Source organism: Poecilia latipinna, unplaced genomic scaffold (assembly GCF_001443285.1).
Source record: "Poecilia latipinna isolate Pla-1442-1.1 unplaced genomic scaffold, P_latipinna-1.0 Scaffold1023, whole genome shotgun sequence".
In the NCBI taxonomy this organism is placed as follows: domain Eukaryota; kingdom Metazoa; phylum Chordata; class Actinopteri; order Cyprinodontiformes; family Poeciliidae; genus Poecilia; species Poecilia latipinna.
The window spans coordinates 21,355-39,997 of NW_015113639.1; the positions used below are offsets into that span (position 1 = coordinate 21,355).

The following is an 18,643-nucleotide window of genomic DNA, read 5'->3' on the forward strand; positions in this document are numbered from 1 at the left end:
TTCAAATTTAAAAAAAAAAAATTCCCCTTTTTTTTTTTTTTTTTTTTTTTTTTGGTTTTTCAAATTTAAAAAAAAAAAATTCCCCTTTTTTTTTTTTTTTTTTTTTTTTTTGCCAATTTTTATGTTACAACCAAACATCTCAATATATTTAATGGAGTTTTATGTGATTAATCTGCACAAATTCTGAACAATTGTTAATTGTGATGGAAAACTATTCATAATTTTAAAAGGTGTACAAGTATAACACCTAAAAGTACCTGGGCAATTGCAAAATAGCTCCAGTTCAGTCCGCACACACATTCCCCACAACTGTTTGCTCTTATCTGACAAGAGCACTTCAACAGATATTCGCCAAGCCCCCACATGACTTTGCTAACACAGCCACTCTATTGTTGCCACGTTTCTATAAAGTTCACAACTAGCACATTTTGCAGACCACAGACTATTTCACCTGAGCTGTGGATCTCTGCTGCTCCTCCAAAGCCACCATGATCCTCCTTCTTGTAGCTAACAGCAAGTGTGGCTTGCACACAGTAATCTTGAACACGTCATCAAATTTAAATATACTGTCATAGTGATGTAATAATTAAACATTATTATTGTAATGAGTGGCTTAGAGTCCAAGCTCATTTAAAACCATTTTGAAACTAATAAATACTTATGTAATGAAAATACTAAAGTCTGAATTTGGCAAAATTCCAACCAGAGATGGGAATATTAGTAAGAATCCTCTTGGAAAAATTTGACCGTTGAACGGTGAACATGCTTTTGGCCCTGAACACACCACTGCTTGGGTCGTCATGAGCAGTGGGCAGCTGATTGCATGTCTGCAATCCATGTTCAACATCTCTGTGGTCTGCTCAGAGATGGTCCATCTCTGATCTCACTCAGATTTAACATCCATGGACCATTAATTCGTGAACCATGAATTTATTGACCATGAATTCAAGGTCCAATAAAAACAGATAAGATCCAGTGGTACATGTTCAGATTTTTCTTACAAAACCATTGACTTGCAGACATACAGACTGGTCATAGACTGGTAATATTTACACTGACTTTCTGTCAATGTTTGCTTGGACTTTATTCTCCATGCTAATGTAAATTTTTCCTTTTTCCCAGTTATATATCAGATTATTGGCCTTTCATTTTTAGCATATTACATATATTTTGAAGGTTCCACATCAGGTTTGGTCACTTATAATTTAGCATTAAAAATGTCTTTGCATGAGACAAATTTTGGACAGTCAGAAAGTAGAAAGTACTCATATGGCATTAATCAAACTTAATTTCTGCATGACTGACTCACAAAATGTGAGACTACTGCTTTACAGTTTGTGTAGCCGCTAGAGAATAGAGCTAATGTATTCCAACTGCATTCGTGGACAACCCTTTCTGGAAGACAAAGCACCTGATGCAAGTGCAGCTGACCTGGAAAAAACATAGACGTAGTGTGTGCCGGGAGTCTCTGTGGAAAAGGAGCATTGCACCATTAATGAGGATTTATTCAAATACAAATAGAAGACTAAGCCTGTGAAGTTCAGCTCATCCTATTTTGAATGTGTCGTTTTAGTGATGTCCTCGCAAGATAATTGGTTGCTGGGTCAGACAGACTCAAGGATGTCAACTGCCTCTTAAGGACATTTTCATAAAACAGGCCTTGAAACTGGGGCTGTAACCACTGAGACAGCCTTTAATGTTTCTGCGCGTACACATGTCTCTGTTTCTCTCACCTTAGCAGAGGTCTGAAACCATCCAACGAAGCCATTTTCCTGGCAGAACTGGTCCATCTTTATGCCATTATTGGTCAGTACTTCCCGACCCTGGTCACATTTGTTAGCCAGAAGCACAGTGGCTACATTTTTCCCATTGGCTAGTGTGAGCTTGGAATCCAAGTCCTCCTTCCATTTGGTGACGGCCTCGAAGGAGGCCGGCCGAGTCACATCGAAGACGATGAAGGCGCCCATAGCTTCACGGTAATACACACGGGTCATGTTGCCAAACCTCTCCTGACCTGAAAAAATACACACACACAGACACACAAAAAAGAGGGAAGAGTGATGAGATCAGGGTTTTAAAACCCCATAACTGGGAAATAATGTGTACCTGCGGCTGGTACACACGCGACAAAAGTTAGCTGCAGAATAAACTAAACTTCTAAGTGTTTTCATACAGTTGTTGGGTAAATTCAAGCAATAATTCATGCATAGCTCTTTTCTAACTCAGTATGATGTCTTGCTTCAAATGGGAGAAGAAGAAAAGATTGGTAGTTCTTTTGATGAGTCCTGCTGTTGTGTTTCTGACATGAACAGGTGGATAAAAGCACAGTGTTAGCTAGAGAACAGCTGGCAGCATGTCAGCTGAGCTCAAGGACAAATCGGACAGGCAGGTTGTCTTCAAAGCACTTCCCTATACTGCTAAGTTTAGTAGTGCTGATACAAAGCAGAAAGTTGCACCTTAAGTTACAGGAAACCTTGGTGTCACACTTTCTGGTGATAACCACTTTTTAAATGAGTGAGGAATTTAATATATTATTACCCTTTTATGAGTCCAAGTGTCTGTCCAAATATAGAGAGAATATATTGTCTTATAATCTTTTTTAGGAACCACAAAAAATGGACTGAGGGAGATATATTATACAATTGTTATAATAATTATTACTATTGTGATATTTATAAAAGTATAGGGTGAGATGCAAAATGAGAAAAATACAAATCAAAGTGTAACAGTGCCATTAAAGTTTAAAAATGTTGTACTTCACTGAAGAGGTTTAAAAACTACCAGCTCAGTATAAGTATTAAAGTATAAATCAAACATATCTTGTGGACAATGCAAATTAAATTAATCATCTGAACATAGAACCTGAAGGTTTATTTCCAAAGGGTTATAAAGAAGAAAACGGCCAACCTTTTAGAGGTTTTTTTTGGAGAATATTAACAAACTTTTAAAAAATAAAATAAAATACATATTTTAGGTGAGATAAACAAAACTTCTACTTTGTGTTTTAAAGCTAAGCTCCTAATTCTTAATGCATCTGCATCACTTTGAAAGACATAAACTTATCTGATATTATTTTACATGCCAGAGAAACCAGCTCTGCCACCCTGTGAGCCCCAATATTATGAAAGATGGCCGACCAAAATAGAACAGTCAAAGTTGTTTATCCTGGGAAAATACACAGAAACAGCAAGTGATTCATCATGCCACTGACTGGAGAAACTTAAGTCTATCATCAACCACAAAACCTTTTCCCACAAAAGGGAAAGCCTTCTGATGTGACAACTAAATGTTCAGTTTATGATTTTAAGAACAGATTTATGAACAGTGAATATTACAAAAAGCTTTATGGTCCAAACTGAATGGGGAAACAATGCACAACCAATGAGGTTTTCCCATTCTCTGGAAACCTTCACACTACTTTGCCATTTCCTTTTTCAGGTTTTCAGTTCATAATAAAAGCTCTCTGTACACGAAATCTTGGGCCTCAAATCTCCCTCACGAGTCTGAGCCACATGACTGCTTGCGCTTACTGGAGAGAGAACACAGGAGGGGAGAGAGCAGAAGGTCAGAGGATTCTTCTAAACCTCAGCCGACACTCATGTGACATTGAAACCGTGGTAGCCTTCAGGTTTGTCATCATGCCCACTGGCGTTTAATCGCAAAAAAAAAAAAAGGCTGAATTATTACTCATTTCTGTGGGCAACAAAACTGTGATGATATTATAAACTCTTTCAGGATGTATGAATAGCATTGCTGTAAGAACAGTCAACGTCGTCTATCAGTTTCTACAGTTCAGTTTTCACATCTGTTTTAGGCTAAGGTTATTCTGATGCCCAAAATATTTTTAAAAATGAGGTTTTTATGTTTTTTATATCACATTTTCTTACTAAACATGTATAAAAACTGAATAAAAAAATGGAAAACTCATCTGAAACGTAGCTGACTGATCATTCGCTTTTTTAAATAATTTTCCTGGCTGCTTGTATCTAATTCCATCAGCATGCCGCCCTGGGTGGTGAGCCACATCATTCACATTAACAACAGTCACTTAAAATGATTTTTTTTAATGACATGAAATGTTTCTTATCAAAGGTATGCTTCAAAGTCATTTGGTTTTATGCCAGGCCTTTACAAAAGTAAAAGGCGATCTTAGGGTTTAAAACTAACTGCTGAAACATTTTTTTTTCCAAACATTTTTTTTTTTCATTTTGTGCTCATAAAGCATTTTCAATGAGTTGCTGGTGGATGTACAGACAAAATTCAAGTCATGCTTTAAACGCAACTAGTCTTAATTTTGTTCAACAACTTTTATTTTCCAGAGATAAAAAGATGACTTGATCCTACCGTATGTAGTATGCAGTTTCTCCTCAACCACAAATTCAGCACATTTTAATAGTTTATTAAAAAGCCAAGTTAAGACAAACGAAGAATACTTTTGACTTCTGTAAGTCTCCACTGTGTTTCCCCCATTCCATATACTTTGTGCGTAAAAGTTGGCACCGTACCTGCAATGTCCCACAGCTGCAGCCGCACCGTCTCCTGGTCCCAGGTAAGGACTTTGAGGGCGAAGTCCACTCCGATGGTGGCTCGGTAGTTGGGGCTGAAGTTGTGATGCACATACCGCTTGATGATGCTGGTTTTCCCGACCCCGAGGTCTCCTATAACGAGAATCTTGTAGAGGTGCTCCTTATGGTGGTTATTTTGCATGGCGACCGAGGAGGGCGAGAGCTCAGCATGAATCCACCGTAATGGAGAGGACTCGGAATATGGAGGAAAAAAAAAAAAACACTCAGGGTAGAATACAGAGAGAAACGTGGAGAATGAGGAGAGGAGGTAAGGTGGTTAACGCCCTTGGCCCCTCGGAGAGAAGTGGAACACAGACGTCTGGACCTTGTGACTGAGGAAGGGCCGCCGCTGCTGCTGCTGCTGCTGCCTGGGAGTGACCGTTTCTACTACTGTAGAAACACGCAAAACCGGGAGTTACGCAAATCCTCGTAGAGGAACGAGTGTAAACGATTACCTCTACACCAACAAGAGTGGAAAAAGTACCAAGCGCGTTGGCACAAGTTAAAATAGCAAGCGTGATTAAATTCAAAAGTAAACAGCTGAGGTGTCATGACCTTTAGGGTTCTGGTTTTATATTTTCCTTGGTTTTAAGATTTCTTGTTCAAAAATTTAATTGTTTCCTACGTACAATTCTATTTTAGCTCTTGGTGATGATTTTATTTAGAAGTACAGTCTATTCCAGAAAATGCACCATGGGCGGAAATCCAGGAGAGGGATCGGGTCCGGACCCCCCCACCCCCCAATTTTGGAAAAGTCTAGAATTGTCCCCGTCCACCCCAATATGAACACAGGTAGAGCACAATATGTGAAGAAAGGGATAAAAGATTAGAATTTTTTTCATACAAAATAAATAAATCTGAAAGGTGTGATGTGAATTTGTGGCTTTCTAACACATACAAAAGCTTTGATCTGAACATTGATGCAAAACTTTCAATTTGTACAAAATTGTAAAAAAAAAAAAACCTATTATTCTTATTCCAGTTTCCAAATATGCACCACTCTATGTTGGTTTGTAACATAGATTATGCAAAACTTCATGGCTGCAATGTGACAAAAAAATGAGTTAGTATTTAAACTGCATTTCCTTATCACCTTTTACAACTCAAAACCCCAAAGCATACAATATAATAAATTAATTACAGTATGTTAGCATGTAACTGTAATTTCACCTGATTAAGTTCCCTTCAGGGTTTTGGCAATGAAACAGCACCAAAAACAAGCCCATCAGAAAAAGAGAGATAATCAAATCCCACAGAAAAAAAATGTAACACATCAAGTTTATACTGATCATTCAAGCCCAGGCTTATATTCAATGAAGAACATGTGAAATCTCTTAAAATCCCTGAATATTAGTGAACTCAACCCAGTTTGAATGAGATGCAGCAGGTAAAACTCTCAGACATCTTGTTAAATGCACTCTCCCACACAATCTCAGTGAAAATTAGCTTCTTGAAAGTGCCTGCACTGATTGCTAAAGCATGTGAAAAAGGCATACACAATAAGGTTTTCCTATCTTTGTCTTTTTTTAAGAAACACATCAGAACTTCAAAGCTTTATTTTACTTGCATGCATGACTAAAAGAAAAGATGTTAAAAGGAGAAAATGGATCCCCAATGCACTGATCACAGATTATTCACTTGTTGCCTTTCACCAAATTTGTGTTTAAACTGATCAACATAAAGCCCTTACAAAAAAAAAAAACAAGTGGCAAATCGCTTAAAAGGATTTCTAAACAAAGTCAAGGATTTTACTTTAGCTAAACAAAAAAAAGACAAAGTAAACACATTTTGTTCTTTGCAAAGTGATGCATCCCTTTATTGAGAGAAATTATCTTTCAATGCTCCACAAGGAGCAATCCACCGTGAAACATGGCAGCAATTATGTCAAATTGGAAGCAGGGACTAAAGACATCAATTCTCTGCAGTGCTTCACTGAGACAGAGAAAAAAAAAGTCCTGCATTGGACAATTGACAAAAAACACACTGATAAATCATTTCCCTTTTAAATGTTACAACCCGTTACAGCACGATCAATCCATTCTGGTTTGTGTTGGCAGGAACAGCATGGATTTAGGAGGCGTCTGACTACCAACAGCATAAAAATCAGTAAACATAATTGGAGAAAAGAAGGAACATTGGATAAAAATAAAAAATAAAAAAAAATCAAAAAAACAAAAACACATTCAATGTCCCGATGCAAATCAGCTGAATCCATGTCATTAAAATGTAGAAGAAGACATAAGGTAAGAATGTGTGGAGAAACTTTTAAAAACGATACAAATTAGTTAAAATACAATGGTTGTATTTTTCATCTTTTTATACAGGAGTGTTTCAAAATCAACTTGATTTATTCATAGGCATCAATCTCATAATTTTAGACTAATGTAAGCATTTCAGATTTTGAAAACTGGTGAACAATCCTACTCTTTTCAGTTTCAGTACATTTAAAACTCTAAAAACATTTAAAGTACCAAGGAAATGTTTCCATTAAAACTTCAATCAGTAACTTTTCAAGCCTTTATGCATGTGCTGGTCAACCAGTTTAGTACGAGAGGACCATAGCGTTCCATGTGATCAATTTGCAGTTCCATATTTTTAACCAAGATTGAAACGAAATACATTCAATTTACAGGATGCAGAATTGTGATCAAGGCACTAATTTGTTCTGATTTTGACTTAAAAGCATCTACAATTTGGGGATGGGTTTGGCTGCGACTGCGATGCTCTCGATGGCGCACTCGTCGCTTCCCCGGCGAATTCGGAAGTAGCCGTCCTCGCCCCATTGGGCACCCCAGCTGTTCTTGACAATCCAGTACTTCTCTCCGGTCTTGTGGCAGCGGCCGTAGCCCACCAGCAGCACTGCGTGGTTGGTCAGCTCGAAGGGGTTGATGGAGTCTGCAAGGCCTGTGTGGTGGTAGATGCCTCCTTTGTAGTTCATGAAGTCAGGGTACACCTGTAGACAAACACTAATTAATAATAGTTCACCTTTTTCTACCATTTTATTTTGTTGTACAAGGTTAATGTTATCCATCTAGAATAATATCACAATCCACAGTTTAAAATAAAACTTTTGGCATATATAGCCTTTCAAAAGTTTATTTATAAGATCTCCAACTTGCAGAGACACATCTAATACATTATGTAGCAGAGATAAGATTTGCATATGAACATCACAGAGACATTAAGCAGCTGTTGTACCTCCAAAGCAACAGCCATCGGTCCATTCTTGACCAGTTCCAACATCATGGCGGTCTCACTGCAGCCACCGTAGAATCCGCCTACGTATCCATACTCTGCTGTGTACATTCGGCCGCAGTTTGCAGGCACACCACATGGAGTGTTCTTTGCAGCATACGGGAAGCAAGACTCGTCCACAATGCCGAAATCCTGTACATACTTCCCAATCAGGTAAGGGAAGCCCCCATCGCAACCTTGCAAAGGTGTAAAAAAAACAAAAAGTAGAAATCTTTAAGCAAAAAAATTTTTTTTAAATGTGTTGTTTATCTCACAACATGCTGCAGATATTATTCTACAAACAGAAAATAATCTACGTCGGCTTTTAGCAGAAAATGCTTTCATTTGTGCTAGAAATAATATCTTTTAGAGCATTAGTTTACCTTGAGCATATTCAGAGCAGGAGACCACTTGTTGAGGACTGAGGACAGGGCTATCGCTGTTGTTGGTGAGGATCCGAACTCGAGCTTCCAGCATTCCCATGGTGGCGAAGGAGTAGCAGCTGCCACAGGATCCTAAAACAACAAAGATGGAGAGAAAACATTGCTATGAGAAATAACAACATGGCACAGTGAAAAGACAGCTTTTTAAAAGATGCTTTGTCCCCACTACATGCAAAAGTTAACAACATATAACATATATAATATCCTGCCCCCAACTGCCACAAAATGCCTAGGAAGGTCAGTGCAAAGTGACTTTAAGCTGGATATTTCCATATGACAGAATGGTTTTGTTGGGGCAGCTACAATAATAATAATAAAGTATTTTTTGGACTAAATTCAGCACCAAATGTTTTTCGATACTCTTGCCACAGCACATTTATCTGACCTTGACGATGAATGCATACCAATAGAATGAGGCAGTCATTCTATTGGAGAACAGATTAAACAAAGTTTGCATACATGTGTCAGGCATTAGGTTGCTAATAAAATGCTCTACAGGAACAAATTAGGTAAAGGAGCAGAGGCCGTAGGAAAGTGCAGGGCGATTTAATTGCAGTAATGATTCAGGGTGAGACAGTGGAGAGTATATTTGGGACTAAAGCCTTCGGCTTTTTAGTAGCAATAAGGTAAAACAGACTTTCATTTTGATCCAAAGGTTCACAAAGTTCTTCAGTTTATGAGAAGACTCGAGGCAAGAACAAACAAAAACAAAAAAATCCATTTTACCCATAAGGCAGAGCATTACGGAGGATTCATAGGACATGATAAAATTTTGATTACCGTAGATAAAAAAAAATCACAAATATGTTTGGTTCTTTCAATATGTCAATAGTGTCTTTTAGTCCAGAGCCGTCACATTACAGGAAACACATCCATGTGTCTCTAATCTGTCATCAGCAGGACGTGCTCATCATAAGGCTGTTTTATATTCTTCCTGATTTCTGTTCAAACTGATGTGATTGATTCAGAGTTGGTCACAGATTCCTCTGTGTTCTTTTACTCCTTTGACAAGTGTCACATTCAGACTTTTATTTCCTCAGGCAGAGGAGATTTTCAAAGAGAGCCATCTTGCAGTGATGCACACAGCCACAGCCTATAGATCACACACTTAGACATCTGTGTGGCTGTTTTTTTATGATGCTTTACAGAACAAAGAGATTCTGCAAGTGATGAAATTCCTGGAAAGTTCTAAACAGTTGCCCTTCAAATCCAGATCATTGTAGAGATTAATTATTTACAAAGCAAGTTAACCCAGAGGTGAAGAGCTGTCAGGAGTTGGGCAGGGGGAGAAATTTCCAGGCCTGAGATTTTTCAAGCAGAGCTCACAATAGCTAACAAGAAAAAGAGGAAGAAGAATGCTCTGCAAAAGCAGAGCAGCAGGGAGGCAATAATAGATTTCAAGCTCGATTATGCAGGGACATTTTTCATCCATCTCATTATAGATACATTTACAAGGTAAAACGCTTCTCCAACTGTTATTGTTGAATGTTTTCGTGTTGATGCAAATGCCTCATATCTGAAATCCCCCTATTTTACTTAAAACGTAGGGGGGAACAGAAGGAAAGAGAACGAAGTCAATACTTTGATCAGCATGAGCAACTGTTCGCACTGAGTGAGTTATCACTGGGCAGTGTAAAGTCCTCAGGAAAACATTGCAGAAGCGTCTTTTTAGTAACCCCGCTGCAACATGTAATTTCTCTTCTCCAGCTGGAAATACTTAGCAGAAGTATCTGCTCATTTAAAAGACACAGCAAAGCAGGAAATAAAGGTTTCACGTAGACGCGTCAAACGTTTTGTGAAAAACCGGACTCGACTCATGCAATAAAAATAAAATACGCTCCGTAGCCCTCCACAGTACCTTGAAGGGCTATTCCATTGAAGCACTTTGGATTTCTCTAGATGCTTAAACCCCACCCTACAGAGGCTCTCTCAGACACTCGAAGCACTCCGCTTCTGTAATCTCTCCACTCACACACACACAACAGTGTGCAGAAAACAGGAAGAGAGCAGCAAGCAGACCCAGAAGGGCAGAGAGGAAAGGAGGCAAAGTGAGTGGGGAAATGCTTCTGAATAGAAACCGTTACTGACAGCTGTCGGATGTAAACCTGCATCTGATCCTTCGGGCCATTCTAATATTATGGCTTGAAATTTTCAGCTCCTTTGAAGTAAAACAATAAGACTTGAGTTTCTCGCTTAAGCTAGCTCCAAAAAGTTAAAGAGATTTAAAAACTTCATTATAAAGAAATTTATCAAATTTTAAAGAGGAAATGTATCGACCAAAAGAACACCTTTTCAAAATTATTACATGATTGTAATGAAAGGTCACCTTGATTTCTCACAGGGCTAACAAAGTTGACGCCATCGACGTTTCTCCAGTCCCAGTGTTCGGGGAGGGCTGCCGCCATCTTGGCTAAACCAGCTTCCACAGGAGCAGGGCGAACGCGTCTGAAGAACACATCAAGAGGCAGTTTTAAAGGGGGGACACCTGCGCCACACGTCTGTGGCAAGCAAACGGCAATTCAATCAATAAAGATCCTCATAAATTGATGTTTCTTAGCAGGAAATCAGATTTATACATTGCCCATCACGCAAAAAGGATGAAATGAGGAATGGAACGAAGCGCTCACACAGGGATACGAGAGGCAGGGCCGCCTGCTCTGTAATGCAGCTCTCGCAAAGTGTACATCTCATGCTCAGGATACGCCACAGCCTTCCAGGAGCTCTGAACGGTGTTGATTAAATCAATGAAGTCCCAGTTGTGTTTATACGGCTTCGGGAGCAGTCTGGGGAAAGAGTAATGAAAGAGCTGATGTAGATTTTATCCAAGGAAACAAACTAAGAAAAAGCAATCACTTTAAGGACATGCTGGAGATTTCAGGTTTGTGTACAGTGCCAGCATAAAATCTACAATTAAAATAAAAAAAACATAACATTTTAATATAAGAGATAAGTCTCTCATATTAAAATAACATTCAAGCAGATATTCAACATTTTCATTAAGCCCACATTTTTGTAGCAAAAGTGTTTTTATTGATATCCTGTAATACTCTAATCTTAAGTATTGCTTTTTTTTTTTTTACTAGCTATAAGCTGACAGTCATCTAAATTACTAGAAATAAAGACTTTCAAACGTGCAATTGAGAGAAAAGGATAGAAAGAAAAAATTCAGTTAGAGGTACAAAACAGTGGAGACATTTTATTAAACTTTCTGCAAACACAACTCTTGCCTTGAATCATGTTATCACAGAAAGTAGTTTCATGTGACCAGAAACTGCATGCTCAGGCTTTCATAGCAAAAGTCAAATAGTTAGATAAGGTTTCCTCGCACACATGAGGGGAAATACTGAGGAAGAGAAAATATAATATGAAGCAGAGATGTAAGAATTGCACATTAGCTCTTCTTGTATTCCTCAGGATCCCTTGCAGCTTATGATTACCAGTTCAAGTTCCTATCATTTGTACTTTGCCAAAATAGTCCGAACTGGTCGTAATTTAGGTACCCGCTGCTGAAGACTGGCTTAGAATCTATTCTGGGTGGCACAGGCTTCACCCTCTTGCCCACAAAACAGGCCCAGTTACGTCCCAGCACATCGTGGACCCATCCTGGCAGGGTTTGGTCACAGTAGCTGGTCACCTTGGAGCCTTCCTGGGTGTACTGCAAGAGTCAGGAGACAAATTATGGCTTCTTGTCTTATACACACAAACTGTACGTCTCTGCAAAAATAAAAGGTAAATTATTTATGGTAAATTCTTTATATGCAGACTCAGTGCCAGTAACAACTTCAAAATTGGGCTAAATCATGCACAAAAAAAGTATTTTTGTCACCATCAGCAAGGTCCAAGCACTATTGTGTCTGAATATTTGGCCACTCTTATCAGAATTGACTGACTTTACTTAAATTGGATGGTTTGCTGCTACAAACCCTACTTTTAAACATGATCTATACATTTTCATTTTCTAGGGTCAATTCTTGCAGCTTTATTAGCTTGATTTATTCATTTCAAAACCAGTTTATGCGTTTGGGCTGCTTATAGGACAGCCAACTGTCTCAATGCTTTTCTCATCTGACAAAAACAGTTACATCAGATGAAAGGAAATTGGATACGACGCTCAAAACTGTTTTATGGTCAGAGAAGTCAAAGATTAAGCTACTTGGCCACACATAAAAAAGCAAAGAACATTAAAACTCTCTGGAACGGCAAAAGCAGCGTCGTGCTGAGGCTACAGTTTGTTGCCAGCGGTGGTGCTGTATCGTAAAATTTATAAGAACACTAAAGAAGAAAATGCATCAAACTGGGTTAAGAACTCATAAAGCAGGCTAACATTAAACCTTTAGGGTAGCTACCAACCTCAAATCTTCTGAAACTTTCTGGACGGACTATATGCTAAATGTCGGTTAAATGACTGGACTCACTAAATTTTAAAGAGCTCTGTTGTGTCTCCAAATCCACCATGATGATAATGACAAATATTTGTGAAAGTATTGTATGTACATGTTTGAGAGTGTATAAAAATTGTGACCCTATCTGTATAAGAAATTGCACAGTAAATGTTTGTGCATTTAATATATGAATTTAAATACTCATTGAAGTTGTTTATTGCATATGCATTTAACCTAAAAAGAATGGCTCATAATTAATTGAAAACCCACAATTATGTCTATGACAAGAATGCATGCATGTACACTTGATACTGGCACTGATGGCGATTTCAATAAAAAAATAAAAATAAAAAAAACAGATCAGGTGTTTATTGAGTCATAGGTTTCAGAAGACATTAAGATACAAAAAAACTTGCAAGTCATACATCTTAACATAATGAGGAAGTTAAATCAGACATGGACAAATCAGAACAGAGGCTGGAAAATAAAATGGCTGGGAAACTTCCCTCAGCTCGTTGTCATGTGAGTGACAGGAAAATAGCACATGACCAGGGACTTAACTTTAACTCTGCTGCTTTACATCGTCCACCAATCTTTACAGATATGATCAGAGTAGATGGAAGTAGGAAATGAGAAAGGGTGAAAGCACAGAGAGTTAAAAAAAAAAACACCAAACCCACCACATTACCATTTACCAGTATCTAAATGACAGATTTGACTATGAGTGAATCAGCAGAGCAACACATGAAATAATACACTGAATTTGTTTTACTGTTACCTTGAAAAAGGCAAACCATTTGTAGTCACCGAGCACCACCTCAAAGCCCTGGTTGTAGATGAGGGTGAAGAAGCCTGTGGTTCCCAGCTCATTTGTGGCTACAGACAGTTTCTCCAGGGTCACAGTCACTGTGCTCTCACCTGTGGCTGAAGAGAAAACTAACATGAAATCACATGACTTCATAACAGTTTAGGTAGCCTCCCATCTATCAGAACGCCAAATGTAGTTTTAATATTTCATTTTCTAGACATAACAACAAGTATAAGCAATGAAATGTAACACTGAGTACAATATATCATTATAAGCCAACAGCTTATGTCAGCTTTCTTTATCTGAAAAAGGCCTCAACGTGTCACATATCAAAATGAATCAACAACTGGTATTTCCGTCTTAGCTTCTTACCTTCAGCAGAGCAGTTGACGGTCTTGTCGTGTCCCCCTTTGGACACCTGGAACACCCATGTCCCCAGCAGGTCTTCATAGGTGCAGTTAGCTGGTGTGTCCCCCAATGACCCCTCAACCCAAAGCAGGAACACACACACGAGAACAGCGCTGAACCTCATATTCACTCACTGCTAACTTACCTGCACAAAGAAACACTAGGAAACAAAAGCAGGTGTAAAGACAACAGCGTTCACCCTGACTGTCAGTCACCTGCTCTGCTGTTCTACCCTTTTAACGGGAAGCAAGTAGCGCAAACTCAAAGTTTACCCTCAATTTAACTTGTTCCGTCAAGATGGTTCACCACAGCTTGCGTCACCATACGCATGCGCGGCAACTGTTTCCTGTGTATCCCAGATGCTATGTGAAACCCAAAATGCTAACTTCTGTTTAATATTTTACAGATAATTAATTAATAAATACGCTGAGTAAACTCTGTGTAAACTCAATAATAATCTTGTGAGTGGCAAGACATCGCACACTTAAGGCAAACAAGAAGCAATAAAACCCAAAAAATCACATTTTCTACAAAAATGGACGTGCATGACAGTAATCCTCTTGCTGCCGTGTGTTCTTTGTTTCTTCTTCCCTTTTTAGTTTCGCTTTATCTAGAGTGGTTTTGTAGTCATATATGACCACTGACGCTGATTGAGGAAATAAACAGAAAAGGTATTGTGAAGTATAATCAAAGGTAATCAATGTGTGACCTCAGTTACAGACACAAATTAATCAACCATTTACAAACACTGAATTAGCGCTGAACACACTGTTGTCCTGTATCGCCAAGAATAACAGAGATTCAGCAACAGCATTTTCATTAAGCACGTCATTTCAGTTATATAATACTATTGTTATTTAGATTGTTCAAGGTCTACATTTTAATGAAAAGCCTCTTTTCTAAAAGACTTTTCACAATATTTTCTATTGTCTATTATTTTTTAATCCAATTTAATTTCACTATGCAAGGAAGGAAATATGGACACTGGCTAGATAGATTAATATTGATTGTCTTAGACCCAAAGGAATGTTATTCAGAGTATATGTTGATTGAATTAAATCTAATTGAACTGAAATTAATTGAGCTGCACATAGGGCTGCACAACTGCATAATTGCGAGCTCTATTGACTTGTGTTTTTGAAGGTTCCCGATTTAATCTTTTGAAATATAAGGAAGCCTAATTCTGATGTATTTCATCTCTTGTTATTGCTGACATATATACAATAATAAGCAATAAAATTAAATATTGAGCATATTATATCATCTTAGCATTATTTATCAAAAACAGGCCTTGAAGTGCCACAGGATATCAAAGTGGTTATTATTATCTCCAATAAAGTAGTTGACTGGCACGACCTATTTTTGGGTGTATAACATCACCCCAACATGTCCACACGTATGCATTGCATATAAAAAAAAGGTCTATAGATCACCAATAAATGGCTTGTATTTAACTGTGTTGTAATGTGTTAAATTCACAGATATGCAGAACGACAAGTGTCAACAACTAAAGGTTTTAATTTTCTATACAGACATTTTTAATCCTGTTAAAAGTATGTTTTTCAAAAATGAGTTTGAGTTCAAGTCTGTGCTTTATGTGCTGCTGTTATATTAAAAGAGACCATAATGCCTTATGCAATGAGAATACAAGGCAACATGACAATGAACATTAGATCTCATAGCAAGAGAAAGTCAGATGTCAGCTGAGATTCTGAGATGCTGTTCAGACCATGTTTGCTGTCTTTGTCCGTCACATCCAAAACAGTGTATTCTAACAATCTCTGTGGGAGAATTTTCTCCTCACTTGTCCGCTGAAAGAGGTCAGAGAGTCAGCCTGCCTGTTGTCATGTTTGTGTGTGGGTGTCAATGCCTCCTGATGGCTCTGTTATTAAAAGGGTTAAAGAGCTTATTTTAGCTGGCGGGCACTTAAGGGAAGTGCTGGAGGCTTTTATCACCATGGTAACCATGACATGGACTGACTCATCTCCTTGACAGACCATAATAAGCACTCATCTGAAGAAGGGAGTGAAGAGGAATTAGTCACGCAGTCTCATTAGTGCCATTACGCCGCGTTTGTGTGGAGGTGTGAATGCATGTGATTGCATTGCTTTTGGGACCATGTGTAGGTTATTGCATTTATGGGATTTCAGACCTGTAGCCGAGCACACAACATGCGTGCAATAAAGCTAAGAGAAGAGTGGGGAGCTGGAGGGGGTGATGTTTCGAATGTTAACAGGCTGAACCCACTAAGCCTCAGTGAGTGACTCATTGAAAGTCGTGTTTCAATCTTGATATAGTTCTCGCTTTCACAGGCAGGAAATTAAAACTCTAGCAACTCTGGGTTCGACTATATTGGCAGCCAGGGATTTGTTCTCTGCCTGCTCTGATTCCTCTCTGCCACTTTTACATGTTTTCTTCTTCATTCAAGCCTTTTTTTTTATTCCTCAATTTGCGTTCACTGAAGTGTTCTTCCTTGTTAATTATTTCCTCATGTATGTAAGAGTTGCTTCATATACAGCTTACACAAACACAAAGAATCATTTTTTGAACATTAAATAAATTATTTCTGCCCATCTTCAACTGAATGCTTTTATGGACATTAATCGCATTGTGGATGTTTTCTATCCTGGTTTTCAGCGCAAGGTTAACATTGCACTAAAATAGCACCGTTCCAGGGTTTTTAACTGTATCCTTTAATCAACTCTGAGAGTTCTGTGATTCTTGCATTTTGAGATCTTATTGCAGCATTTTAATGAGGACCCGACTGCTTTTTCTCGTTTGAAACACTGAGTTGGGATTAAAGGCGCTGTACTGGCTTCTTCCCTATTTAAGTGATCGAATGCTTAGTGTAAATATCAAACATTTTTTGTCCCGTTCGATTCTTCTTTCTTGAAGGGTTCCTCAGAGTTCAATTCTTGACCCTCTTCTTTTTTATTTGTACCTGGTTCCTTTGGAGTCTATTCCTAGCAAGCATGGCATTTCCTTCCACTGCGACTCCCCGATTTACCTACTTCTAACACCTAATAATCCATGTTTCCAACTTCTATTAAACTGCCTTGAAGGTGTCAAAGCTTGGCTGGCTCTACATCTTTTGGGTTTCAGTGAAAGAAAAACAGAGATTATTTTATCAAAGACCTGGCTTATTAATTTTTGTTCCCTCAAGTCATTCATCAAACAGCATGTAACAAACTATAGACTCAGATTTGAAATGTAATAAACAGATCATCTTTGTTTTGCAAAAAAGTTATTCCTAAAATAGCTAAATTTAAGCAAGTTTTGCCAAGGTATGACTTGAAGAGAATAATTTATGCTTTTATCTCAACTTGTCTCAACTATTACATTGCATTTAATGATGGTGTCAGTCAAGCACACTGTTTTACATCGTCAGCTTATTAAAATTGCTGCCTCCCGTCTTTTAGCTGGTTCACTAAGATATGAGCCCATCTTACCAATCACGTCCTTCCTTGATTATCTCCCTGTGAATCACATAATTAATTTCAAAGTCCTAATGTTGACTTATAAATGCTGAAATGGTCTTGCTCCTTCATTCCTCTTTGGTTTACTTCAGCCTCATCTTCCATCACAGGTCCTTGAATCAGACGACCTGCTGGTTTTAATTGTTCCAAAAACTAGGCAGAAAATTAAAGCAGATCAAGTTTTTTTTTTTTTTTTTTTTGTGGTTCCCAAACTTTGGAATGCATGGTCTTTTAATATTAGACGGGCATATTCACTTCCTGCTTTTAAGACTTTTAAAAACAAATTTTTTAACACCATTTGCACCATTATCTTATTTTTGTACAACACTGAGTGAACATGCATGCTGTTTTAAAATATGCTTCAGAAATAAATTGTATTTTTACCTAAATAATAGTGTTATTTATGCATTTGTACTGATTTGTAAAAACATTCATATCTGATATTTTGATACATTGCAACCACAAATTTATGATTTTATGACATAAAACATTTATTTTTCATCTAAATTAAGTTGAGATGTTAATATAGGTTCGGGGGAAAGGCCATGTCTCAACCACACATCTAATTATCCAGGATTCTACAAACACTATTTGCAAAAACATGTCTCTGCTGCATTATTTCCTTTCCACTTCACAATCATGTATTAATTTGTGTTGGTTGATAACATTAAATGCCGAGTAAATGCATTCAATTCAGTTTTAGTGATGATGATAGTTGGTAAGAAATCACCATGATGACTTCTCAGTTCATTTTATTAAATGGGGCCTGGCCCTGTCTGCATTTAATTTAATTTATGATTGCATTTATGCAAGAATAAGTAATTTATGAAGCAGTCAACAGTTCAAAGTGGTTGAGTCATCATCAGCGCTGTTACATACTTGATGAGATTTGACTGAATATACTTCAGCATGATGTCTGAAAGGCATCGGCCTATTCATTCTGCTCATTTTAGTGTTTTTTTTAGCATGCCTTAATGGCAGTTTTATGATCATTTTAGTACTTAAGGGTTTTTAATTGTCCGAAGCGTGTCTGATGTTATCTCTCAGCAGCAACACTGCCTCCCTCTGTTGTTTGTTGTCCAATATGACTGATCAGAATGAAGAAAATCAAGAGCAAGTTTGTGTTTTATGTGGAGCCTCTCATGACAAAGTGAGAAACTCAAGTTAATCACTTTAATCTTACATCGTTTGCACTTAAGTGAACTCATCTGGTGGAACATCATCGTGCAGTACATTCACACCTGAACAAAGTGCAATAAAAGGTTTTCACCTTGATAAAACGTATGTTCTTGCCCCATGAGCATCATGATTTCCTTATACTTTTGGA

General features: G+C 37.9%; 2 protein-coding genes across 2 annotated transcripts in view; both read right to left on the minus strand.

Moving 5' to 3' along the window:
- The window catches only part of rab38a (RAB38a, member RAS oncogene family), a 10,969-nt gene extending 6,004 nt beyond the window's left edge, over positions 1–4,965 (minus strand). The window contains exons 1-2 of the mRNA XM_015050996.1: positions 4,506–4,965; positions 1,734–2,014 (exon numbers count right to left, since the gene is read on the minus strand). Of these exons, the coding sequence (XP_014906482.1) occupies positions 1,734–2,014; positions 4,506–4,707 (483 nt within the window). The 5' untranslated portion in view covers positions 4,708–4,965. The remainder of the gene's footprint in view (positions 1–1,733; positions 2,015–4,505) is intronic.
- A 1,386-nt stretch (positions 4,966–6,351) lies between these two features.
- Positions 6,352–14,138, minus strand: ctsc (cathepsin C). The gene is made up of 8 exons (XM_015051018.1): positions 13,805–14,138; positions 13,403–13,548; positions 11,743–11,897; positions 10,870–11,025; positions 10,569–10,687; positions 8,183–8,314; positions 7,764–7,996; positions 6,352–7,518 (listed from the first exon to the last, which is right to left on the minus strand). Exons 1-8 carry the CDS (start codon positions 13,962–13,964, stop codon positions 7,252–7,254), a joined length of 1,368 nt encoding a protein of 455 aa, XP_014906504.1. The 5' UTR covers positions 13,965–14,138; the 3' UTR covers positions 6,352–7,251.
- Between the last annotated feature and the right edge of the window lie 4,505 nt (positions 14,139–18,643).